Here is a 27798-nt window from a genome sequence, read left to right on the forward strand (position 1 = left end):
CCAAGATTCAAATGGGGGCCTAAAAATTTAGAAAAAAAATCAAAAGAGAATGAAAAACCAAAGCACATAGCATTCTTATGTCATATGTATAGTAAGCATTCAAGTTGATAAACCAGGTCTAGACATATATATTCAAACCAGAAAAATCATGTATATATCTACCCCTAAAACCCTAAACTCGTCTTATGAATTCAAGCATGAAGAGAAGTGGTTTTGGGTTTCAAACATGGAAATTTCAAGAACCTCCCAAAAGCTTCATTTTAGAGTGACTAAGAAGGACCCAGTGCTTCCCTTTTCATTTTCATGTTTTAAACTTGTTTAAATTATCTCGTGTCAAACCTAGGATTTCATGAAGATACAAATGGGTGGGCACAATATTCCTAAAAATCAGAAAAATGAAAAACCAAATCACATAGTCTTCTCATGTCATATCGTAAGCATTCAAGTTGATAAACAGGGTCTAGATATATCCAAACCAGACAAATCATGTATCTATACCCCCTAACCCTATAGTTTGAGGCCATTTGGATGAGGTCGAAAAATTCTTGGATTAGAATCGTGTTGTTCGAACCCCGTAGTTGGATTTTTTTGAACCTTGATCTGTAGTACAGGGCAAAACCCTAGTTTAACCTATTTAATTATAGATTCGTATATCGATTTTTCTACCTAGGATTTGACCAAGATTTATGGGCATAAAATTCAAAAAATCAGAAAAATGAAAAACCAAAGCACATAGTCTTCTTATGTCATATAGTTAGCATTAAAGTTGTTAAACAAGGTCTGGACATATTCAAACTAGACAAACCACATGTATCTACACCCCCTGACCCCTAAACTCTATCTTATGAAGTCAGGCATGAAGAGAAGTGGCTTTGGGTTTCAAACATGGAATTTTCAAAAACCTCCCAAAAACTTCATTTTAGAGTGACTAATAAGAAGTATACATGCTTCCCTTTTCATATTCATGTTTTAAACTTGTTTAAATTATCTTGGTCAAACCTAGGATTTGACAAGATTCAAATGGGCATCAAAATTCAAAAAATCAGAAAAATGAAAAACAAAAGCAAATAGTTTTCTTATGTCATATAATAAGCATTCAAGTTGATAAACAAGGTCTAGACATATTCAAACCAGAAAAATCATGTATATATCTACCCCTAACCCTAAACTAATCTGTCGATCTTATGAAGTCAATCATGCAGAGAAGTGGTTTTGGGTTTCAAACATGGAAATTTCAAGAACCTCCCAAAAGCTTCATTTTAGAGTGACTAAGAAGGATCCAGGCTTACTTATTCGTTTTCACGTGTTAAACTTGTCTAAATCTTGGTCAAATTTAGGATTTTACCAAGATTCAAATGCGCAGAAATTAAAAAAATCAGAAAAATGAAAAACCAAAGTACATAGTCTTCTTATGTCATATAGTAAGCATATTCAAGTTGATAAACAAGGTCTAGACATATTCAAAGTTTCAAACTAGACAAACCATGTATCTACCCCCTAACCCCTAAACTCTCTTATGAAGTAAAGCATGAAGAGAAGTGGTTTTGGGTTTCATACATGGAAATTTCAAAAACCTCCCAAAAACTTCATTTTAGAGTGACTAAGAAGGATACATGCTTCCCTTTTCATTTCCATGTTTTAAACTTGTTTAAATTATCTTGGTCAAACCTAGGATTTGACAAGATTCAATTGGGCATCAAAATTCAAAAAAATCAGAAAAATGAAAAACCAAAGCAAATAGTTTTCTTATGTCATATAGTAAGAATTAAAGTTGATAAACAAGGTCTAGACATATTCAAACCAAACAAATCATGTATATATCTACCCCTAACCCTAAACTCGTCTTATGAAGTCAAGCATGGAAATTTCAAGAACATCCCAAAAGCTTCATTTTAGAGTGACTATGAAGGATCCATGCTTACCTTTTCATATATTTTAAACTTGTTTAAATCTTTGTCAAACCTAGGATTTGACCAAAAGATTCAAATGGGCATAAAATTCAAAAAATCAGAAAAATGAAAAACACTACGAACAGTGAACAATACTGTTTCGCGTCCCTACAGTACACCATGGACAGTGTTGCGAGTGACCTGTGTCCTTCACGGATAGAGATCAGGTGACATGCACCTTTCGCATGGCACCTGGTGACATGCGGCTTAAATCTAAATTTAAATATTGCGAAAAAATCATGTCCCAACCTATAGCCCTCTCGATTTATAGGCCCCTGCCGCCTCTCCCCATTCACTTCACTTCTCGCTACCTCACTCCTCTCGATTTATAGGCCCCCGCCGCCTCTCCCCATTCATCTTCAAAATCCTATAGCCCCAACCTGTACCTCCGTATTAGCGCCTCCCCGCACCCCCATCTTCCGGCGATGAATCCCACGAGTGGACAAGGGGCCTGTTAGGTGTGCGGCCCACCGTCGTAATCCCCCAGACAGCAACTACAGGACCTCGCCGCCAACTCGCACGCCCCCCTACAGCCGCTGCAGCAGGCGCATGGCGGCCTCGCCGTTGAGTCTGATGTGCCCACCAAGCGGCAGCGGATCAACGACCTCTCCGTGGGCTCAGACGTGATAGTCCCGTCGCAGCTCGCAAGACAACCTCGCCGTCGCCGGGAGTCGGTCCTCTCCAAGGAGGAGAGCTTCGAGGTCACTGGTTAATGTAGTTTAATCATTGGTTTAAAACTTGTTAGCCCCCTACCGAGTATTATTCGGAGGGGATTTGATGCAAAATACTTCATTCACCATGTTTTGGCGTGAGTATTTGCGTGCGATCAGGACAACCCGAGAGATTGCCTGTCCTGGGGCATTATTAGTTTTTTTTTGAGGGGTTCCTCGGGCCTTATTAGTGAAGCGTCCAATTTCTATTCACGTAATCCATGCCAGCAGGCCTCAGGACTTGTAATTTTGCATTGGAATCAATCCCTCAGCCCGATCCATGCTAGAACGGGGTGGATGCCTGGAAGGAGAAGCAGCAATCGGAGCACGTATGTGGAACGACCATAAACGCGAGAGCATAGAGGTGTTGCGGTTCCACGTCCACCCGACGTGCGCGGAAGTGTTTCCTGAGGATCCCCGCGACTCTGATCCTGTCCAATACTCTTCTGCCAAACAGATAAAATGTGTTCTTATTAAGAAAGACCCAGACATTACTCACTGAACCATGTGAAAACACGTCAACCAAACAAGGCACAAGGGATTTCTACTGCACTAATACTAGCCGCATTACCACTTTCGAACTTCAATGCAAACTTGAAACTTCACTGCAGCCTTTTTCCCCTTTCGAACTTGAGATCCAGCCTCTCCATCGATTGATGCATAGGGCAAACTTTATTACTAGTTCATGTTTCGTTCTTAGTTTGAAACTTTATTACTCCAAGCTCCGGAGTACTCATATTACTACAGTATTGCAATTGAAATTTATACATATTACAATTACTATTGAAGTTAGTCTTGTACATATTACTATGAGTATTGAAGTTTAAGTCCTGCAAACTTTCGGAGTACTATATTTTTACTATTGAAGTTACACTCTTGCACTTTATTAGTATAATAATATCATGTGTCACACAGGGTCGCTCTGCGAATCTACCATCTAATGAAGGACGACAACATGAAGCGTCTCTGCAAGTAATCCGGCGGTCGCTCCTGGATGAGTCGCGTGATTTGATTGACCATGCGTCCAAGAGACGAATTTTAAAGAGGCACCAGACTTGCTCAGATGAAAATGCCCAAATTTAATGAAAGTTGCGTACATATCTTAGGAACTGTTCTGTTTTGACAGATTCTGCCTTTTATTTCGCATTGCCTGTTTTGCTATGTTTGATAGATTTCTTTGTTCCATTAACTTTCAGTAGCTTTGTGCAATGTCCAGAAGTGTTAGGAATGATTATGTCACCTCTCGAATATATGAATTATGCACTCGACCCTCTAATGAGTTTGTTTCGAGTTTGGTGTGGAGGAAGTTTTCAAGGGTCAAGAGAGGAGGATGATACAATATGATCAAGAAGAGTGAAAAGTCAAAGCTTGGGGATGCCCCCGTGGTTCATCCCCGCATATTTTAAGAAGACTCAAGCGTCTAATCTTGGGGATGCCCAAGGCATCCCTTCTTCATCGACAACTTATCGAGTTCCTCTAGTGAAACTATATTTTTATTCCGTCACATCTTATGTGCTTTACTTGGAGCGTCTCGTTTGTTTTTGTTTTTGTTTGAATAAATCGGATCCTAGCATTCTTTGTTTGGGAGAGAGACACGCTCCGTCGTTTCGTATGAACACATGTGTTCTTAGCTTTATCTTTAATGTTCATTGCGAAAGTTGGACTATTTCATTCATTGTTATATGGTTGGAAATGGAAAATGCCGCATGTGGTAAATGGAATAATGTCTTGAATAATGTGATACTTGGCAATTTTTGTGCTCATAAAGATCTTGTTTAAGCTCTTGCATCATGTACCTTGTACTCATTAATGAATAACTACATAGAGCTTGTTAAAATTTGGTTTGCATGTTTGATCTCTAGAGTCTAGATATTTTCTGTTGAGGTGTTTGAACAACAAGGAGACAATGTAAAGTCTTATAATAGTTACAATATGTTCATATGTGAGCTTTGCTGCACCTTTTATACTTGAGTTTGCTTCAAACAACCTTGCTAGCCTAGCCTTGTATTGAGAGGAATTCTTCTCGTGCATCCAAATCCTTGAGCCAATAACCATGCCATTTGTGTCCACCATACCTACCTACTACATGGTATTTCTCCGCCATTCCAAAGTAAATTACTTGAGTGCTACCTTTAAAAATTCTATTCCTTTATCTTTGCAATACATAGCTCATGGGAAAATAGCTTAAAAACTATTGTGGTGAATAATATGTACTTATGTGTCTTATTTCTTAATAAGTTGCTTGTTGAGCGGTAACCATGTTTCTGGGGACGCCATCAACTCTTTTACCTTTGTTGAATATCATGTGAGTTGCTATGCATGTTCTTCTTGTCTGGAAGTAAGGGCGATTTTCATGATCAAATGGTTTGAGTATGCATACTGTTAGAGAAGAACATTGGGCCGCTAACTAAAGCTATGATTCATGGTGGAAGTTTCAGTTTGGACAATTAATCCACAATCTCTTATGAGAATTTTAACTGTTGTTGAACGCTTATGCATTAAAGAGGAGTCCATTATCTGTTGTCTATGTTGTCCCGGTATGGATGTCTAAGTTGAGAATAATCAAAAGCGAGAAATCCAACGCGAGCTTTCTCCTTAGACCTTTGTACAGGCGGCATAGAGGTACCCCTTTGTGACACTTGGTTGAAACATATGCTATACAATGATAATCCGTGTTAATCCAAGCTAATTAGGACAAGGTGCGAGTACTATTGGTATACTCTGCATGAGGCTTGCAACTTATAAGATGTCTTATACATAACACATATGCTTTATTACTACCGTTGACAAAATTGTTTCTTGTTTTCAAAATGAAAAGCTCTAGCACAAATATAGTAATCAATGCTTCCTCTGCGAAGGGCCTTTCTTCTACTTTATTGTTGAGTCGGTTCACCCATTCTTTCTATCCCGTAAGCAAACACTTGTATCAACTCGTGTGCATTGATTCTTACATGTTTACTTATTGCACTTGTTATATTGCTTTATGTTGACAATTATCCATCGTATATACATGTTGAAGTTGAAAGCAACCGCTGAAACTTATATCTTCCTTTGTGTTGCTTCAATGCCTTTACTTTGAATTTATTGCTTTATGAGTAACTCTTATGCAAGTCTTATTGATGCTTGTCTTGAAAGTATTATTCATGAAAAGTCTTTGCTATATGATTCATTTGTTTACTCATTATCTTCATCATTGCTTCGAATCGCTGCATTCATCTCATATGCTTTACAATAGTATGATCAAGATTATGATAGCATGTCACTTCAGAAATTATCTTTGTTATTGTTTACCTACTCGAGGGCGAGTAGGAACTAAGTTTGGGGATGCTTGATACGTCCCAAACGTATCTATAATTTCTTATGTTCCATGATACTTTTATGATGATACTCACATGTTTTATACACATTATATGTCATTATTATGCATTTTCCGGCACTAACCTATTGACGAGATGTCGAAGAGCCGATTGTTCGTTTTCTGCTGTTTTTGGTTTCAGAAATCCTAGTAAGGAAATATTCTCGGAATTGGACGAAATCAACGCCCAGGGTCCTATTTTTGCACGAAGCCTCCAGAAGACCGGAGAGGAAATGAAGTGGGGCCACGAGGCGGCGCCACAGTAGGGCGGCGCGGCCCAGGTGCTGGCTGTGCGGCCCTAGCGTGTGGGACCCTCGTGACTCTCCCGACTCTGCCCTTTCGCCTACTTAAGGTCTTCGTCGCGAAACCCCCAGTACCAGAGCCACGATACGGAAAACCTTCCAGAGACGCTGCCGCCAATCCCATCTCGGGGGATTCAGGAGATCGCCTCCGGCACCCTGCCGGAGAGGGGAATCATCTCCCGGAGGTCTCTTCATCGCCATGATCGCCTCCGGATCGATGTGTGAGTAGTCCACCCCCGGACTATGGGTCCATAGCAGTAGCTAGATGGTTGTCTTCTCCTCATTGTGCTATCATGTTAGATCTTGTGAGCTGCCTATCATGATCAAGATCATCTATTTGTAATCCTTCATGTTGTGTTTGTTGGGATCCGATGAATATTGAATACTATGTCAAGTTGATTATCAATCTATCATATATGTTATTTATGTTCTTGCATGCTCTCCGTTGCTAGTAGAGGCTCGGCCAAGTTGATACTTGTGACTCCAAGAGGGGGTATTTATGCTCGATAGTGGGTTCATGCCTCCATTAAATCTGGGACGATGGACGTAAAGTTCTATGGTTGTGGATGTGATGTTGCCACTAGGGATAAAACATCGATGCTTTGTCTAAGGATATTTGTGTTGATTACATTACGCATCATACTTAATGCAATTGTCTGTTGTTTATAACTTAATACTGGAGGGGGTTCAGATGATAACCTGAAGGTGGACTTTTTAGTCATAGATGCATGCTGGATAGCGGTCTATGTACTTTGTCGTAATGCCCTGATTAAATCTCATAGTACTCATCATGATATATGTATGTGCATTGTTATGCCTTCTTTATTTGTCAATTGCCCAACCGTAATTTGTTCACCCAACATCTCGCTTATCTTATGGGAGAGACACCACTAGTGAACTCGTGGACCCCGGTCCTATTCTTTACATCTGAAATACAATCTGCCGCAATTGTTCTTTACTCGTTCTTCGCAAACAATCATCATCTTCCACACAATACGTTTAATCCTTTGTTTACAAGCAAGCCGGTGAGATTGACAACCTCACCGTTACGTTGGGGCAAAGTTCCGTGATTGTGTTGTGCGAGTTCCACGTTGGCGCCGGAATCCCCGGTGTTGCGCCGCACTACACTCCGCCACCAACAACCTTCAACGTGCTTCTTGGCTCCTACTGGTTCGATAAACCTTGGTTTCTTTCTGAGGGAAAACTTGCTACTGTACGCATCACACCTTCCTCTTGGGGTTCCCAACGGACATGTGTTAACTGCACGCATCAACGCCCTACCAAAAAAAAATAATACTAAAGAAATTCCCACTAAGCTCCTTAATTTCCTGACATATACGGGCAATCTCGGATCTGCCTCCGTCAGTGTCTTCCATAAGCTTCAACACTTCTAGTGCATCTCTTTCAATCTCAATTGAACGATAGTTTTGTTCCAGAGCAAGGTGAACTCCATCTCTCACCGCGTGTGCTTCGATGACTAGAGGGTTCGCAACATGTTTATATCATAGGGCTTGTCCCCAAATAAGGCCACCATTGTGGTCCCTCGCAACATGCCCCGTGGCACCTTGATATAAATCAGAATTAAAACTAGCATCAACATTAAGTTTGATGATTCCCTGAGCAAGTCGTTTCCATCAAGCATTTGGTTTTACCGTAGGTGGTTTCTTCTTTTTCCAATCCGGGCGAGGTCATTTGTAGTTTCCATGACCCAACGGACCGAATCAACAATCGATCTTTCACCCCCTCCATGCCAGAGTGTGTTTCTCTCGGTCCAAATGGACCAACACGCACATAAAACTATACATGCATCTCCTCTAGTTACTAGATTGCCATCCAATATATCCACTGTCCATGAGCTCGGATGTAGACCAGGTAACTTAAATGCAGTTGATTTCTTCAATTCTTGCCAAACCAGATGAGTCCACGTGCATTCGAAAAATGCATGGAATATGGACTCCTCCTTCGCACAGTAGGTTTAACAGAATGCAATCCCATCCATGTGTCTCCACTTTAGAATATGTCGACACGGCACATATTTATTCAACACCTTCCACCAAAAGCAACGAATTTTTGGTGGTACCTCTAATTTCCAAAGTACCTTCCAGTATGGATTAGATCCAGAACCCGAGCTAATAAGATCATTGTTTAGATTCTCAATAGACAATTGCTTATAGCACGATCGCACTGAGAAATTTCCATTTCTCTCAAGCGACCAAACCCAAAAATCCTCTGTGAACCTGCCTATAGGTATACTGCTAATTGCCACCACATCTGAATAAAGATGTAGATTGGGTTATTTTAGTCCACCATTTTTAGCATGATCCTACAACAAAACAAAATAATTGGGAAGGGAAAATTCTTAAAGTACTAAATAAAGAGGGGGCAAAAATAGATTGCAAAGTAATAGAGGGAAAATCATCAAGGTACCAAGTAAAAGAGGGGCAAAAAATATAATTCCCCCAAAGACTGCGAGTTGGCGCTCAACAATCAACAGAATGGAGAGACAAGGAGGAAATTGTGGCGGTCCATCGTGATCGGCTATCCGCCACCGCGATCAGGCGCCATTGCCGTTGTGCCAAAAGGAAAGGGAAGGCAATAGTTGCAGGAGCCGCGCGATAGCGGCGATATTGAGAAGGTGGTAGAGAAGAAAGGGATGCACTGATCAAATTAATGAACCCATCGGTCTGTTCAAGTACTTGGCACTCTCTACATCAATGCATTGCCATGTCAACTGAACCCTGAGCGAGCAACGAAAACAGCTAGGATGGCCAGGATCTAATAGATCTGGAGTTACAAGAAAACCACAAGCCAAGTAACCAACTAGCCCCTAAACATGCAACTCTTCGCCCCCTAGGCAGACCAACCAACACACCCCAACATGGAACAATTGTACTCTCGACACGTTGACCACCACATCAGAGAGGAAAGCCAACCGAAAACACATGGACCCGAATAAAACCATCCATCAAGTAGCTGCAAACGACTTTCTTGTGAGCCACTCTTCTTGCTTTTGCTCCTGAGATATTCCTTCATCTTCTTAATTTTCTCCTCCGTAGCCTTATCCGACGGGAGGCAAGCAATATCTTTTGCGGAAGTACGTAGGGATAGCCGCCTTCAAATAAATGAGCAAGTCACAAAGCTCTTTAGTAAAGAGGGCCTCGGAGACAAGCGGCTGGCTGGGCTCAAGTGATGGTGCTGCGGAAGCCTCCACCAAGGTCCCAAATAATTCCATCTCGAGATGCACCATTGACAAAGGAGGGGCCGAATTTCCCCCACAATTCTTGCAACTTGGGCATGATCAGCATCATTGGCCCCTAGCCCCATCAATGTCCCCGCTTTCAGAGGCAGACTTCACATGGGGTTCTGACACCGGGCAGGACGTGGCACGGGGGGGGGGCAAACCGCCACATAGGCCTTCTTGCCCAACGTCAACTGAAACGATATTGAGATTGGTGGAGGAGAAGCTTCGTGCCAAGAGAAGCATCTGATCTCACCAAAAATCTCTCAGCCCTCTCGCAAGGCTGTCGTGTAGCTTGAAGATAAGCAACATGGCTAGCTCAGCCAAGGTAGACCGCACATCTAGCATGGCCGGGGAGGCGCAATAGTAGGATCTCGAAGCGGTGAAGGTTGGTCACGAGCCAAGGTAGACAGCGGGATTATTTTCAGTTTGTAGGTCACGGATCATGGGATCAAGATGTCCTAGGTTCAGCTAGGAGCTTAACAATTCCAATCATGCGCATATGTAAATAGTGACACAACTAAATGATATTACAATGCAAATCAAGAAATTGATATGTTGTGGCTACTGGTTTCAAAGGGACTATTGTACTTCACAGCCTTGCCACAAAATGGTCACACCTCAGTCCTAGGAGTACCTTTGAAAAACTAAACCGGCGTGCGCTGATTGATGGAGTTACCACAATCATTGTTGATAGGAATGCCACCTCCCAATAAAAATATACTTTATTTTTATGACACTAAAGCCTTAAATTTGAGGTTTGATATTTGGTGTGAGGTTGGTTCTCCCTTGCGGCATAATAAGAATATATAAACCACAACTAGTAGAACTGAGTGGATCGGATCAGTCACACATGTTTTGAAATGGAAAATACACTGTGAGACCAACATCTCAAGCACGGAAACTTTGTTTTTGAACTGTATCAAGCACAGAAATTTTTGTTCTGAACTGTCTCAAGCACGAAAACTGATTAAACATGATAACGCAGCTTTTTTTTTTGTTGCTCGAAGCTCAAAAGAATGCAGGACAAAACCGGACTCTTTTGCGGGCCGAGTATCCAGCCTGTTAATGTTTTTCGGCCCAAACGAAATAATTTTCCCCGGCCTCCTTTCTTGCCGAGCCTGGCCGTTGCCAAAATGTCACTCGAAGTCAACACCACTCCTAGTCTCCTACGCAGAATTCCCCATCCCCAGCCATGGCGTCCACATCCGTCGTCACCCTCAACGTCGGCGGCGAGCTCTTCCAGACCACCGCGGCCACCCTCTCCCGCGCCGGCGCATCCTCCCCGCTCGCCTCCCTCGCCCCTTCGCCCCCAACCACGCCACACTTCCTCGATCGCGACCCGCGCCTCTTCGCCCTCATCCTCTCCTTCCTCCGCTGCGGCCGCCTCGCGTCCCCTCCTCCCTCTCCGGCCCTCCTCGCCGAGGCGCGGCACTTCGCACTCGACGGCGCCCTCCTCGCCTCCCTTTCCCCCGCGTCCGCCTTCTCCCCCCTCTCCCTGCGCCCCGCCGCCCTCCTCCCCCTAACCGGCCGCGTCGCTCCCTCCGCAGTGGCCATCTCCCCCTCCCCGACCACAGCCTCCCTCTTCGCCGCGCACGGCGGGGTTGTTACCAGCTTCGACGCCGCGCTCGCCTCCCGCACCAGCGTCCTCACGCCGCTCCCCGCCGTCGACTCGCTCGTCGCGGTGTCCCCAACCCTCGCCCTCGCTGGCGCGCGCGACTTCCCCGGCGTCCACCTCTGCCGGTTCCCGGGAGACGCCCCGGCCACAGCTTCAGAAGCGCTTTCTTGGCCGGACTCGCCTTCTGCCTCCGTGCTCTCCCTCGCCGCCTCAGAAGCGGCGCCACAGTGGCTCTTCGCCAGCTTCGAGTCAGCGCGGCGGAACTCGAGCGCCGTCGTGGCGTTCGATCTGAACTCCCTCACACCCGTGGCCGAAATCGGGCGGAAGGAGGTGTTCGGCGCGGACGTGGAGGCGGCGATACCGCCGACCAAGCTCGGATGGCTTGCCGGGCACAGTCTCTTGCTCGCCGCCGGGTCACACTCTGGGCCGGCTGGAATGGTGGGCGACATACGCCTGTGGGATGTCCGGGCGAGCGCCACGGTGCCGGTGTGGGAGGTCAGGGAGAAGGAGGACTGCTTCGCAGACGTTGCTGCGTCAGACTCGCTGTCGGCGTTGTTTAAGGTGGGGGCTGCGTCCGGTGAGGTTTTCATGGCTGACTTGAGGAGACTTGGTGGTGATGGCATTGGCGTCGAGCCCTGGGTGTGCATCGGGGACGAGAAAAGGGCGAGTGCAGCTGCAGCATCTCGCAGAAAGGATGGGAACAATTGTAGGGTTGAGTGCTACCGCGATTGGGTGTTTGTGGCGCGCGGGGCAGATGTTGAGGTTTGGTCACAGGTGGAGTTGACGTCGGAGGCTGGTAAGAAGAAGGCGATGAGGAGGAACTGGGTAGGGAATGGGCCATCCATGAGTACTGCAGGCAGCCTGGAGGGGGTGATGGAGAAGGCAAAGATCGTCAGCTGGGCCTTTGGAGGCAGCAGGATGGCATTGGCTAGAGTCGATCAGCGGTCTATCGAGGTGTGGGATAGTGCTTCAGGTGCAACGTCAGTGCAACTCTGAATAAAGGAACAAGACTATACAAACATGTAAGAGATCTCAAATTCAGTTGATGTTCTTGTTCACCTCTATAGATGTAGTTTATGTGTTTGTTGTACTTGTATGATGTTACATTAAGGTTGAACACAATCTACATTGTAATATGCCTAAATTCGTGATTACCCACTAGAATTGCAAAAATGTCATCGAGCACATATCTGTAAGCAAAAAACCAAGTAGAATTAAATGCTAATCAGTCTGCTTTTAGTATACTGAGATAGACACTTTGGTTACTGTAAAAACAAATTCCCAAAAGCAACATGTAAGTTCATCTAATCATTAACCATCTTACCTGGACAATTTCTAGAAGCTCATGTTCAAGGAAAAAAAAAGCTTCTGGAAACTCATCACCATTCCAGCATGACGTGCAAATCGGTTACAACACACTTTGCAGTTATCTGTTTTAGAGCAAGTTACAGTAGTAGTGCATGTTGATTGCTTGTTTTTCTGCATATTAGTGTCCCATGTGTTGGCTCAATGAGCACATCTTATATGCTGAAAAACAGCCAACTATATGCCGTCGCGCTGAAAACTTTATGTTCCTGCTCTCAATTGTGTTTGCTGAAGCTGTGTCCTGCACCGGAGCGCACACATTCAAGGTTTGGGTTTGAGTAACATGTGTAAGATTTGATGGTTAGGAATAGTGATGCATGGGTTACTCAACTCTCCTTGTTCAGAGGCTAGAATCTCAAATCGACAATGCATATTGTTTGTTCTTCTGGTATTTGCTGGTGGAGGTTGATCTTATAGATACTAAAATTTCTTATTGGTCAACTGGTTCTGACAGAAACTATTGAATTTCATAAGCTGGAGATTATAGGTAACCAAATATATACAGTTAATGCATTTGATGACACGGTTCAACAAGTGAAACCCCACTAAAATGTGTTAATTGACCTCCTGAACTACCAATAAGTATCCCGAGTTCCATACATTATGTTTTATGAATATGAGTAGCTGGTTTAGTTTCTATTTAGCTCACTATTTACCGGGCAAAGCATTTGACAACTCAATACGTTGAACTTCTGTTTTTCTTGGATGATAGATTACACGTAGTAGGGAAGCTGTTTCCTGCTATAAAGCAAAAAGGCTTTCCAGTTTTGTATTTTTATCTAAACTACATTGCCCAATATCTTTACATTGGTTCTGATATAGCCTGCTTTTGTGTATCTGCTTGTGCACAAGCTTTTCATCCTGCCTTTGCAGATCTTCAGGTTCTAGTTCCCTACCTATTGTGCTGCAATCAGATGATTTCTTAATGTCTATTGCTGAATCCTCCGACATTACTATCTCATTTCTGAATTCTATTGGAGTTGTAAGGTTGACAAAAAAGTTGAGAAGTTTCATGTTGAGAGAAGAGCTGCTTCAAACTTCGTAGGATAATTCTCATATATGTACGGAGTACTATATAAATATGACATAAGGTGTGCTCACTGTTCTAGTACGAGTACTATATAGCAACACCTTAATAAGGTTGCTTTGAAGGAGGACTGAGATCTAGGTTGACGAGGGACCATATATGACTTTGTGTAGCCTTGTGTGCTGTGTTATAACATTGATAGCTTGTTTTAGGTGTGGGAAACACTCAAATAGAAGTTAGTTTTCAATGGACTGAGAGCATCTCCAGTCGCGTCCCCCAAAGCGATTTGATCATTTGAGGCGCGCTGGACAAAAAAAACGTTCCCAGCCGCGCCCTCCAAACCCGATTTTTGTCCGGCGCTACCCGATACGGTCTCCGGCGCCCGAGCCCATCTCCGCTACACAGGGGATGCTCCGGGGACGCCGGACACAACGAAAAGTGAGGTGTGGCGGGACCGACGTGTCAGCGGCACAGAAAAAATTTGTCCACCGCTCCTGCCACATCGCACCTCTCCCGCCAACTGGTACGACTCTTTCTTACATAATCTGTAGAGCCTACATTATGTTCGATGAAATGATTGCGCTTCCTTTGGTTAGTTTGACAAGGCAATGGATTTGTACCAGAAGAACTCGGATGGGCATAAGTCATTCGCGCTGATGCATTGCTATAGCAAGCTCAAGAAGAACCCCAAATGGAAGTTGACGCACGTTTCGTTGTCGAAGGGAAAGGCGTCATTGATCTGGATGCTCCGCTGGCAACATCGGCAGAGCGTCCTATCGGCAACAAGACTGCCAAGACCACCTTGACCGATGATGCGTCGTCCGAGAAGACGGAGGCGTCGCTAACGCGTCAAGGTCTCCTCGACCTTGCTCTCCCGCGACAAAAAGGCAGAGGAAAGGTGGGAGGCGCTGCTCAAGAGGCAAGAGGAGAAGATGGAGCTGAAGAAACGCAGGGACGACGTGTCCCTCTGAGAGCGTCGACAGAAGGAATGTCTCCCCGGACGCGAGCGGTGCACAACTTCTTCAAAGGCCAGATCCTCGACGCCATCGAAGACAAAATGGCGGCGACCGAGGTGGTGGCCCAGGCAGCAGCAGCGGCCCCAACCCCGGAGCAAGAGCCGGTAGACGCGTCTGCGACAGCATCTGCTACTACACCTGCGTCTGCCTCTACCTCGACGTTGGCGACGGAGCATGCACACCGATCAGATCATGACGAGTTCATCGTGATCGACGGGCCTACATCGACTCAGGATGCGCCGTCGGCGTCGGTGTCGCTCTACCCCAACCCCTTCTTCTAATTCTTTCGTCAGTATGTAATATGATCGCGCGCCCAGTACTTTGATCGCCGCTACTCTGATCGCGATGATTTCGGCAGGAACAATCTCTTTTGAATGCAAACTATTTGAATTCCTTATTGGGGACAGCGTTTGGGGACGCGACTGGGAAGCGACGCCCCCCAAACGCGGCACGAACAAAACTCGTCCCCTAAACACTCGATTCGGCGCCGTTTGGGGAACACGACTGGAGATGCTCTGATGGAGGTGATTACAGTTGTTACTTCTCAAGAAATAGCAAAACATGGACACCGATTGACGGAACCATATGCGCTCGTGTACACTAGAAACACAACATATCAGTGAAGCATCCACCCTACCGCAGCTGCGGTAGTCACTAGTCACGGTGTATCCATGTAGGCATGTACGACTCGCGTGTAATGGATTTCTGTATAGATTCAGCCTTATTTCTTCATTTTTCTATTAGAGTTGCTTTTTTCATTCTCTTTTGCGTCTATTTGGTTCCCAGCGTCATTTGTCCCATACCACTCCCACCTATGATCACATGAGATTGTGAATGCAACGCACTAATGAGTTTTGACATAAGGCAGAAGAACTTTTCCATGGTTTTAGTTTGTAAGAAATGCCAATCCCAAACTTTTTATTACGAAAAGTCTGCGTTATAAACATCTTACAGTTGGATTATCAAACAGTAATTAACTTATGTGCATTAAGTTTGATTTCTTGTCTTTGTTTTGCTTCCGGTGACACCCCCGACACGTTAGACATTCAAACAGAACAGTTGTAGCCTTGGTCAAACAATCTCAGTATGATCCAAAAATCCTATAACAAAAATCTTCGACAACCCTCAGAACAAGTCAATCCATTGGTCTTGATGGTTTTTCCTTTTTCTTTCGAACATTACAATATACTCCATATTTTACTTAATAAATGGCTACACATCATAAATGGCTACACATCAGCACAAAATATACCAGAAAATGACAAGGGGAAAGGGAATATATAACTGCAACGAATGGAAAATAGAAACTGTTGCTGGATTCTCACAAAGCAATCATTATTTTGCGTGCTCAAAGTTCTATCATCATAACAAACACAGACCTTAAATACGATTAAGAAAAACAGATAGTGAGCAAATTTGCTAATACAAAAAATTAGTCAGCCTCATCAATTGTAGACTTGCAATCAAATCAAAATTTACTGCCGGAGAACTCATAGCAGGATCTTTGGAGGGGCGTAGTTCACTTGCTCTCAGAGTCATACAGTTCCGATCTGAAAGAACATTAATGACAACCACATAAGATTATCTTGGTGAATAAATTATATCCGTGAACTTTGTGAAGGCACACAATGACACAATATTCATGAAACCTGGCAAAGGCATGAACTAGTTTGATAAAAATAAAAAAAAACTGCATTTCCAGAAGGAATGACAAATGTATTTGAAGTGGCCAACTATCTTTCAATACTACATTTGGAAAACTGTAGTTGTTCAGAAATCAAAGCACTGGCAGACATCAAGAATTGGATTAGTGGATGATAAAATGATCCAGTGCAGTGGAGGTAGCTACCAGCAGCATCACTGCAAACCAGTATGCACAAGCACAGCAGCAACATTTTCAGACACAAAAAAAAATGACCATTGTAGTTTAGAGCGGAATTTTCTCCCATATGTATGTATAACAAAGTCTAAACCAAAATTAGAGCATGTAAATACATTACAACGGGATCATTTCATAAAAAGAGAGTGGATTAGAAGAGGAGTTCATGCAACTTGTTTAGTGCATGTATTTCACAAGTAACATCACTCGTACTATACAATATTGATTTGCATCTGAATTAAATAAAATAGACAGGGATGGAATTGGATTCTCATTTGATTCATCCATGTCTAATATGCCACACATGGACATAGCTCTTCGCCAAATACACTGCAAGAGGAAACTCCCACTCCATACAAATATATGACACATGCACACATTCCTAGCTTTCATGAAATTTCGTACAAATAGATGCCACACATGGACATAGCTCTTTGCCAAATACACTGCAAGACGGAACTCCAACACTCCGTACAAATACATGACACATGCACACATTCCTAGCTTTCATGCAATTTCGTAGAAATACATGACACATGCACACATTCCTAGCTTTCATGCAATTTCGCATGCAGTCATGATTGTATGCATCACTCACTAACATGAGTAAGAAAAAAAAAACATAACAGAAGACAGTTATGATCATAGCAAACTATTACAGAAGATCATCAAGCTCGTGTTCTTTCCAGAACCAATGCTTCATGCGCATTATGTGTTTAATCAGCACCAATTGGTTCCCCAAGTCATCCAATCATTTCAGTATACTCAAGGTGATCTAAAATTTGCGCTATTCTACATATATTCTCAATTATTTTAAAATCATGGTCAAAGCATAATTAATGTTTGTATACTGTGTCCATGATGCAGCTCCTTAGCAAATACCAGACATGCAGAAATCAAAATATGACACTACAGCTACAACTGTCAGATACAGATGTGCGCAGATTTTGTATAGTAGGAAACAGAGAATAACATACTGCATGATTATCATAAACAATTATTACACATGGTTGAATGCTCTAAAAGTTTCCAATCCATGTCATATCCTTGCGAAACTAGGGCCTCTCATAGTAGGCTCACCGATATCGATTAGGCTTCCGTAGTCAGAATATATCGACCGGCTAATAAAACCAGCAAGAGAACAATCTACAGCAGACGGCAATTATGCTCATAGCAAACTATTACAGAAGATTATCAAGCTCATGTTCTTTGCTGAACTGATGGTTCATGTGCATTATGCTGAATCAGCAATGGTTGGTTACCCAAGTCATCCAATCACATCCTTTTCAGGTATACTCAAAAAATGATCTAAAAATTTGCGCTTATGTACAATATTATCTTCTCAGTTTTTTTAATCATGGTCAAAGCACTATTAACATTTATGTATACGGTGTCCATGATGCAGTTTAACAGCAAACACAAGACGGGGCTGAAATCAAAATACCATACTCCGTACTACAACTCTCAAATGCAGATGTGTGTAGCACTTTATATAGTTGGAAATAGAGAATGACACGCTGCATAATCATCATATGTGTATATGAGACACATGGTTGCACGCTGTAATAGCTTCCAATCCATGGCATACCCTTACGAAACTACAGCCTCTCCTAGTAGGCTCACTGATATGGACTAGGAATGGACACATCCTGTAGTCAGAATACATATCGAGCAGCTAATAAAACCAGCAAGAGAGCAATCGCTGCAGACAGCAATGCTCACACCTATCACAGATTAATCACAGTTACGAGAATCAAATAACATACGGACAGAGGACGTACATGAGGTAGGTGCCGTGGGCGAATGCGCCGGCGAGGACGCCGTAGAAGAGGCGGTCCCTCCACACCGGGTTGTGCCTGAGCCCGATCCTGACTGTTCCCCACACACGGGCCAAACAGCAACCCTAGTTAGCAACACGATCCGACCAATGAATTGCGGCGGGGAGGTGCACGGATGGGATACGTACTGAGGGGCAGAGCCGGGGCGTAGATGAGCGGCAGCAGCATCAGCAACGGCGGCTTCCTCTGAGGCGGTGGCGGGCGCCTCACCGACGACGGATCGCTGCTCCGAGACGACACGGGTACGTCAGATCGATCGGCGAGCAGGTGGACTAGGGATTGGGAGAGCGGGAACCGGAGAACTTACTCGAATTGCGACGCGGCGGAGGAGGACGCCATGATCGGAGACGGAGAAGAATCGAATCGAGTCGAATCTCGAATCGAGCCGGAGGGGAAGCGGGTTTTGCTTCCTCCGTTCGGCGCCGCTGGTTTTGGGACTCCGCGGTTTCTGTTGGCGCCTGTCTAGCGGCCGTGGTATTACGTCAGAGCAGCGTCGTTCGCGTAAATTGAAATTACGTCTTCAGGCTGCGCTAACGTGTCAAGAGGGAAGTCGTTTCCTGGGCCGGCTCGGCACGTTGGTTTTCTGTTTTTGACACTAGTCCTCACCGGCTTAGATCGGCGGCGGCGATGATGCTGAGGGCGGCGCGAGCGGCGGGGCCGCTTCTCCGCCTCTCCGGCGCCGGCGCTGTCGGTGAGAGGGTACGCTGCGGCGTTCCGTCCACGCCCGCGGTGTTCACCCGTGGTTTCTTCGATTTCTTCAAGGTATGCGCCTTGGGTCGTCTCCTCCTGCTCCTCTCTGCAACTGCAATCCGTTAGAAGGTTTACTCACATGGTTTCCTCGTGCTGTTGGGTTGGACGGATGATCAGAAAGGGGAAAAGGAGGCTGCCAAGGATGCGGAGGCCAAGGCGAAGGCGAAGGCAAGGCTGTAAGGCTCTTCTCCTCACATCAGTCCTCCTGATTATCGCTCTCTACCCTACCGTGTGGGTGCATTGTGTGGTTGTTTAGTTCTGAACCTTTGATTGGTTGGTCTAGTGCAGTTCTGAGGAGATGAGCCGGGGGTACTTCGAGGACATCTCGGAGATCCGCAAGAACGGCGGCAAGGTATATATGTCATGAATAATGTGGTATTCAGCGTGGTATTTGACTCTTTACAGTTCATGAGGCTGGATGATCGGTGAGACCGGGGTACTCACGCAGTAACTGTACTTGAAACGGTGTAGATTGCCATGGCGACTAAGGTCATCATACCGGAGGTTGCTGCTGTGAAGTTCCCTGATCTTCCTTTGGAGTCCCCTGGTGGCGGGGCATTGCGACTACCGTTTGTTGCTCCTCCGCCGGAATACAGTAGTCCTGAGGCGGCTGGCGCCGTGGTTCCTGATGCATCACTGGTGTGCCTTTCCTTTCGTGCAAGCTCGCAGGTATGAGAAGATGCAGTATATTTGGTGATCGGTGTACTGCTACATATTCTGCACTTACATTAGTAAATATGTATGACCGCCTGTTGAACCTGGATGGTTCCTCCATATTTGATAAGAACAGTTCTCTTATAGAAGTTAGAAGACCGTAGCCATAGTCATGCTTTCACTGCTTCAACTATTTCACACTTTCAGTTAGAAGTTTTCCACGACTTTTATCTTACCATATGTCTTTGAGTTGTAGTCAAGCTTCTCAAAATAAAAAATGGAAGAAATAAATGATGACCATTGAGCATGACAAGTGCATAGCATGCATTTTCTTACTCGCCAGATGCAAACTGAAAAGAGAAATGCTGCTAGATGTTATACGTCCAGTGTGATGTTTGGACAATAACCAATTGTGTGCTGTTGTCTGTGGCTGTTTATGATTTGAAATTTTAGTGGTAATCGAGCCCATATGAAGTATATGTACCCTAAGGATGTTGTAGCTCGGCCTGTAGTTCACTTGGGCCTCTAGCATTTCCTGAGCCAATTCAGACTTCAGCTCATCCAGAAAAAGGTGTAACTTATTTTGTTTTTTCTTGCCCACCTCGGATCACTAAACTAGAACATACTGAAATGGTGTCTGACGTGTGTCCCTTTTCTTCAGCCATGTTGCTTGTGCTTCATCCGTGTATTCCAAAGTATGTTTAGAACTTTAGATGGTACCATGGTATCATCCATCCATACACTCCAAATAAGTTTCTACTTGCTTGTTTGTGCTCTGTTTTTTGTGCCTTGAAAAGCCACAAATTTGTCTTACAAAATTGAGTATACCCAACCTTTGTTTCCAGTAGTGGTATACTGGTAATTACTGGTCAGTATATATGATTCACTTTTTTTGGTAATTAATACTCCCTCCATTCCAATAATTCTTGTTGTGGTTTTAGTTCTGAACTTAAACGAGAATTAAAACCACGACAAGAGTTATGGAACGGAGGGAGTAGTCTTTAGGTACTAAGATTACTGTCAGAGCCTAATACAGTATGGAAATCAGAACAATCAGCTCCTTTATGATATATTTCCAGAAGCTACTTATCCTGCATCCTATCATGTACAAATATTAGGATGTGCCCATGGTTTTAAAGGCGTCGCCTAAGCGTCGCCTTAGGGACGCCTAAGCGTCCAAGCGCTCCCCCTCCGCCTTAGAAAAACGCCCGCCTTAGGCGCCTAGGCGTCCAAAGCGTCCGCCTAGGCGTCGCCTAAGCGTCGGAGCGCCCCCCTTCGCCTTAGGACGCCTTGGCGCCTTTAAAACCATGGATGTGCCAACTGCCAACAAAGTCCACTGTTGCATTGTCAACAAGCTCCAAAAATGTGTAACCTCTTGTTTAACTCTATTATGCGTCTCCTTTGTTGCAAATTACCATGTCAAGTTCCTAAAACTCAGACAACAACATTCAGTTGCTCCTAGTTGAATTATAGACAGGTGCATGACACACAACTTCAACTTCTTCCAATTGATCTACCCAAAGAAGCTATTTGTATGCACTTAAGACAAATCCATCAATGATTGGTTACCTACAAGTCTGGAAGCCATACTTGGCATATTGAGCTCTGGTTTCGTGTTCTATTACATTGCCAACATCGATATATGTTTTTTTAGTGAATATGTAGGGTGTCCAATGAGTCGCTCAATAGCTTTTTGTTCAACAGAAAATGGCAGAATCGTGGAGTCTACCTTTTCTTGATGCATTTGGTGCTTCTGGCAAAGTTCAAGTGTATGAGGTATTCTTACATAATTATTGTCAGTTTGTTACACAGTGCAAAGTATGTTTATTGGCCTTTTTATTTCGATCTACGTTAGATGGTGCTTCAGTTATTTTCTCTAAACTTTGTGTAATCTAATAATAAATGGATAGAGAAAATTACCCTCATTTCCTTTGGAATGATCTTGAATGTTAAATACGTGTCTCTCTCTTTGTGTATGTGTTGGGTGTGAGAAAATATGTCCTATAGTTTATAATGCACATTACTTGTCTTCGATTATTGGCTTTCTTCTGATTGGATCTCTGTTTCTGGAGTCAGATGTGATCGTGTAGCAGTTTCCCATCTTACATCATGGTGTCTGCGATAGAACTCTTATTATGAATCACTATTGGAAATTAAATATTGGTAGTACCTGATGTGTTGGCAATAATTAACTTTAAGAGATTTCAATTATTCTGAAGAAAAATGCCTTACACCATATGAGGCTGCTAGCTGAAGGAAGATTTGTGTTTCAGGTCTCATTTATAGATTCATGGTTGCTGTCATCAAGTCCTATGAGGCGTGCATTTCTCAAGGTGACGAAAAAATCAAACAATCCACAAAGACATGTCGTATATGCCTTTGGGGACCACTATGACTTCAGGAAAGAGCTCCAAATTGTAAACCTTCTTACTGGGTAATGTTTCTCCCATCCTTAAAATCAGTCAATAAATTAGAAGCAGAGGTTCTGGTTATGACAAGGTAGTTCAACTCTGGTACTGCAGGTACATATACCTGGTCGATCGCCTGGGAAGGATAAGATGGCAAGGCTTTGGAACTGCGACACAGGAAGAGTTGTCATCGCTAACAACGTGTACCTCCGTATTGTTAGATGAAAAATGAAATTAGAACGGCTTCTGGAATATTTACCATCTTTGATTGGAGAAATTTTGTTTAATTGTTGTTTCTGGGCTGTTTTCCGTTCTTTCCTGCATGTTAACGAGTGACAGTACCTTTCTGACAGATAGGAAGATAGCACACGTTTGGATTGGCAGCCTTGTTTATCGCCATACAGTCACATTGTGTAACAGCGTGGATTCTCTGCATGGATTGAATGCACCTGAAATAATTGAACTCAAATACTCCCTTCAATGATTTGAAGTTGATTGGATATTGCATGTTCTGCATTTAGAATAGTTGGGTAAGATGACATAAATTTTGCTCCAATGAACACATACCTTCTTTGCCTCAAAAGCAAAATGTATGTTACTGGAACCTGGTAACACAACAACCGCTTCGTCTCAGGCTTGGTATATTTGGGTTTGTAGATAGGTCTTTGTTTCCTACGGCGTTTGTATCTGGTGGTTTAGACATATGTGCTGAAGCTAATGCTGTTACACGTTAACCATATTGGTTAACTAGATCATGTCATGGATTATCTTTACCAATGATTTGATACTTCGTCCCTGCTTAACATCCATTCAACCCTGCCATTGCTTGCAATAACTTGGAAAGGTCTTATGCGAGTCAAAGGATATTTCTTTAGTCGAGGTTCTTTCCAAATGGGAGAAGGGACGAGCACTCTGTTTCTAGGAGGAGTTTGATTAGTTGATACGACACCCTTCCAATAATATCCATCTTATATAATGGTGTGATCATTGCTATGATGATAAACTAAAGTATAAAGGTCGTACTGTGCATTGACTGGTACAAAGGCTGAGGTATACCCCCTTTTCAAAATAATACAAACCATGTTCAAAAGTTTTGGAAACAATGGCAATACACGTAATATAGTATAACAACAACTAAGTCTGTAATCCCAACCAAATTAAGATATGGTAGAGATGAAACCCATTGAAAATACAAGAGAAGAAATTAAGGTTCCAACATATGATTTTTCCGATTTTCATGTAGTCCTATCAAGTGCCAAATCTCTAGGCACATTATAATCCTTCTATTTTTGTGGCCACTTCTCCTTGCCTTTCTTGGTATTTACTCTAGCCTTTAAAATCCCACTATTTATTGGTGCTATAGAAGGGCCCTATTGGATGTGCTTAAACAACCTTAATCGGTGTTAAACTAGCTTCTCCTCGATTGGTGTCACACATATCCTATCACAATTATGTATTACTTCGTTTCTGATTCAAACTTTTCTTGTATGGTCACACATCCACTTTTAACTTTTAAGCATGCACATCTCCCTACTTGGCTAACACCATTATGTTGTAGCATCTTGGTTGACCGGAAGTCATGGTATGAATAGCTTACTTAGTCATACATGTGACTTGTTTCCAATGCATCTCCACACCTAAATGAGAATAAAATTGGTACACAATGTCTTTTTTTTTTCCTTTCATCCTTTTTTGAAGTCATGTCAACCTCAAACTCTTGGATCAAACCGTGTGTTGATTGTTGGTGTCATTAAAGGAGTCATCCACCCCAAGCATTGTGTTTCCCTTCCCACCACCAAACAACACATCAAAATAATCTATTTGACCATTATTTTAGGTACTCATCTTTCACTATAGGTTCACTAGCCTCTTTTTGATGTATTTAACTTAGTTGAGGCCGGTGTGTTGTCTTTCTCCTGTGGATTTTCGCAATCTTTCGAACATTTTTTCACCTTTCTTTGTGCCTATTCCCTTGAAAGAATCATTTGACCATAAATGAGTTGCCTATTTATGGAACAAATTACATGAAAAAATGCCAACTACTATTGGGAAAGGAAGTATACTACATCCAAATTTTGACAAACCTTCGACATGTTTCGTGGGACTGAGGGAATACTACCTCCATACCGGTTTATAGAGGTATTACACATTTCAAGAAATAACTTTGATTACAAATTTAGCCGATAAAATATAAGATATATTTCACAAAAATTATACCATTGGATTCATATTTAAAAGAAGTTTTAAATAAAAAATTTGATATATATTTTATATTTTGTTGACCAAATTTGTTGTTAAAGTTTTTTTTTATATGCTTACTACCCTACCCTGTAAATCGGTATGGGGGGAGTATCACAGTTTCACTTTCATTTCGACAAGTGCAAAAGAGAGTCATTATGGTTAATGGGTGATGAATATGAAAACAATTATTCACTCCGGCCATAAGTATTTATCGCATATTTAAGCAAAATATAGAGATTCATTGAACTGCCACAACCATTTAGGGCTGGAGGGAGTACAGATGTAAATACGAAACTTCGAGGGACTGGGATGCACATTTGAAGAAACGAAGGCGATTCGTTCCCAGACCCAACGCGCAAAAAAGTTCAAAACCTGCTTTTCCCTTCTTCCCGAAACGTCGCGGGCCCCGCTGGCTTCCATTTCCCACGCCGCCACCGCCGGCAACTCCTCCACCGACGACGCAGCGGCGGAGAGAGCAGGGGCGCGATGGCGTCCGCGGCTGCGGCGGAGGGGGGCGAGGACCCGCGCCGGAGGAGGAGCGACACCGACTGCGTCTTCTTCCTCGTCTCCCGCGTCAGCTGCACCAAGGTACCGTACTACCTCGCAAAACCCTAGCCCAAATCCGTCGATTCGTCGGGTTTCCGCGGCGTCTCTTAGCCGGAAAATGATACCATGTGCTGAATCTGTTGATTGATTTGCTGATCGTAGCTTGTGTGGGGTTTTGGTCGCAGGGGTCCAAGTGCGAGTATCGCCACTGCGAGGCGGCGCGGTTCAACCCCAGGAACTGCTGGTACTGGTTCCACGGCAACTGCGTGAACCCGAGCTGCACCTTCCGCCACCCTGTGTGTAATCCGTACTTCCGCACCCACTGTGTTCAGTACCACCTTTGAATTGATATCTGCGTGTGCGCGCTTCTGTAATCATGAAGAAAACGTGGGTGCGTGCATCCGTGCTTGCGTGCTTGCGTGCTTGCTTGCATGCCTAGGAGGCTTGCATTGGTAGTTAGTGATGGGTGCCATTATTACACATGTGCTAAGCTAACTTGTTGGGGGTCCTTATCACATTGGATCTGTCTTAGCTAATAGATCAGACTCCTTGTGGGCATTTGCTATACAGGAAATTCACAAACACCCTTCAGCTGATTCTAGGCTTACATTGGCCCCAATTCTCTAATTCCACCATGCGCAACGGCCCGACCCACTGTTACTCGAAGTTAGTGACAGTTTTGTTTCTCTGCATTGTGAGTTTGTGACAGAAAACAATCACATGTTCAGTTTGCGCTCTGTCGTTTTGTGTGTAGATATTTATAGTCATGAAATCATGTATGTGTGAGAAACAGGAGGGGGAAGGTCACTTCACCCAGCAGTTAATTTATTTGTCTTTGTCTGTGCTCATGTTACCAAATCTACAAAGGATATCAGGTTTTACTATCTCAGTGAGTTACCCTGATAGTGCTCCCTTTGTTAAGCAATTCATGAGTTTATTGATTGAAGCTTCATCCTTTTATGCTCTTGTAATTGACTCGAATTGTTTGTTGAACCTACTCTTCATAGATACCTTGGATGAAATAGGTATTGCTTTAATTAAGAAGAATAGACACCCAAACCCAAGACAAAGTGGTCTTGGACATGGATGGAGGATGTGTACAACCACACCTCCCTGAATCATAGCTTCTTATTAATTTTCCTAGCTATGTTATTTTGGAACATCATTTTGTTGGTACTTGTTATCTGATTAGCTTCTCCTGTTGCAGCCAATGGAAAATTTTAACAGAACCAAGTCCTTGTCAGTCCCTCCCTCATCATATGGTTCTGTTCCTTCCAAGGAAACCAAGCCTTGTTATTTCTACTACAGCTCATCCTGCATAAAAGCTGACAATTGCCCTTTCCTACACGAGCCTCGAACTCCTAACAATGATGTGGGGATTACTTCTCAAGCTACAGCTTTTAATCCTGATGTCAATGAAAAATCTGCGGGAGATGAGATGGCTGTGGTATCGAAGGATGCTCACGCAAATCCTTGTCAAGACACCCCTTGCTACATAAAAAAATGCCACTCAGAAGAAGTTCATGAGTCTAGATATCCCGAAGTTGATGGTGCTATTTCCATTGCAGCTAAAACATCAATTGATACGGGTGAACACATGAAATGTTTCACCCACTCAGATCAGAGGTCAGGAGATTCAACACTGGAGGATACAGAGCAAGATGAAAGTCGCGATTCGTCACCCGGATTTGATGTGCTCGTGGATGATGGGCTCTCCAACAAGAATGACCTTGAGCAACAATTGACACAGAAAAGAGATGCCCAAGTGCTTCATGTGAAATATGATTTTGGAGATCCAGCTTGTTATGATCAGGATTATTATGATTCACAATGCTATGGGCAAGCATTTTGTGGCTTTGACAATCAACATAGTTATTTGTATTTTAGTCATCTTGAAGGAGTTCAAGACCATGACACTGAGACCACTTCGGGACATGTACCGCACAATGGCAGAAATCTTGTGAGGTCAAGTTCTGATGAGTATGGCAAAAGGTTCTTCAATTCCAGAAACTTCATCAGCTCTGCGGCAGATGTTGCTTTTTCTCATCAGCATATTGAGACAAGACACTCTTCAAAGAGAAGACTTGAGAAGAGAAATGGTGCCAAGGGCAGGAAGCGTCGCACTAAGAGGCAGCGGGGTCTTCAACCCGTGAATGATTCCCAAGAGACTGAATCAAGATTCACTCAACGCAGGCAAGATTTCTTGATGGAAGAATGCCCTCAGTCTGTTGTCTGCGCTACCTTCAGGGGACAGAAGAAAAAACTTAGAGGAAAACAACACAATATTATTTCTGCTAGATCTTCTGAACATCCTACAGCAGATTTTACTGGGCCGAAAACCCTAGCTCAGATAAAAGAAGAGAATTCTGTATCCAAATCAAGTTTTAGCCATTGTGTTGCTCGCATGCCTCATGGCAGATCCTTCTCAAATGATTTCGAGGGCCCCAAATCTTTGGCTGAGCTTCTCAAGACCAAGGGTGGAATTTCCATTGGCTAGCCCAACTACTGTAGCAAGAGCAAATAAACTGTGATGTCAGTTTTCTGCTCAACTTTGTCTGAATGATGTCTATGGCAGCTATTTAGCAACTTGGGAGCACTTCTGTCGAATAGAATGGAACACGCAGTGTCACTTTTCTGCAGGCAAACTATTAACATTCTGGTCAATTTTAGGAGGAACAAGTCAAAATTCAGGATCCACTAGCTCCTATAGTTGGTAAATGATCTTAATTAACTTGTTATTTCATGTTGCTACGTTCTTAACTAAGTTAGAGCCCGCTGGAGATATACTTTTGTTAAGTCTTGCAGACCATCAATTATCATTGTGGCACTTACTTCTGTAAGTCTGCACAGTTTATGTCCTTTGAACAGATTAAACAGTATCTACCTTTGTGCATTATACTAT

The 27798-nt window shown here is 43.4% G+C and overlaps 4 protein-coding genes across 4 annotated transcripts; 3 read left to right on the plus strand and 1 right to left on the minus strand.

Moving 5' to 3' along the window:
• The first annotated feature begins 10731 nt into the window (after positions 1–10731).
• On the plus strand, positions 10732–13612 carry LOC124708485 (BTB/POZ domain-containing protein At5g41330-like). Its single transcript, XM_047240172.1, has 2 exons — positions 10732–12194; positions 13390–13612. Exon 1 carries the CDS (start codon positions 10750–10752, stop codon positions 12166–12168), a length of 1419 nt encoding a protein of 472 aa, XP_047096128.1. The 5' UTR covers positions 10732–10749; the 3' UTR covers positions 12169–12194; positions 13390–13612.
• A 2282-nt stretch (positions 13613–15894) lies between these two features.
• On the minus strand, positions 15895–18651 carry LOC124649439. Its single transcript, XM_047189079.1, has 4 exons — positions 18605–18651; positions 18426–18520; positions 18241–18331; positions 15895–16130 (listed from the first exon to the last, which is right to left on the minus strand). Exons 1-4 carry the CDS (start codon positions 18634–18636, stop codon positions 16100–16102), a joined length of 249 nt encoding a protein of 82 aa, XP_047045035.1. The 5' UTR covers positions 18637–18651; the 3' UTR covers positions 15895–16099.
• A 273-nt stretch (positions 18652–18924) lies between these two features.
• Positions 18925–22578, plus strand: LOC124649177. Its single transcript, XM_047188842.1, has 7 exons — positions 18925–19059; positions 19165–19223; positions 19336–19399; positions 19519–19716; positions 21406–21477; positions 21975–22135; positions 22224–22578. Exons 1-7 carry the CDS (start codon positions 18925–18927, stop codon positions 22339–22341), a joined length of 807 nt encoding a protein of 268 aa, XP_047044798.1. The 3' UTR covers positions 22342–22578.
• Positions 22579–24836: 2258 nt separating this feature from the next.
• Positions 24837–27597, plus strand: LOC124706846 (zinc finger CCCH domain-containing protein 34-like). The gene is made up of 3 exons (XM_047238513.1): positions 24837–24938; positions 25082–25192; positions 26104–27597. The coding sequence occupies exons 1-3, from the start codon at positions 24837–24839 to the stop codon at positions 27391–27393; spliced, it is 1503 nt and encodes a 500-aa protein (XP_047094469.1). The 3' UTR covers positions 27394–27597.
• The last annotated feature ends 201 nt before the right edge of the window (positions 27598–27798 follow it).

The sequence above is a fragment of the Lolium rigidum genome, chromosome 4, assembly GCF_022539505.1.
Source record: "Lolium rigidum isolate FL_2022 chromosome 4, APGP_CSIRO_Lrig_0.1, whole genome shotgun sequence".
Lineage (NCBI taxonomy): Eukaryota > Viridiplantae > Streptophyta > Magnoliopsida > Poales > Poaceae > Lolium > Lolium rigidum.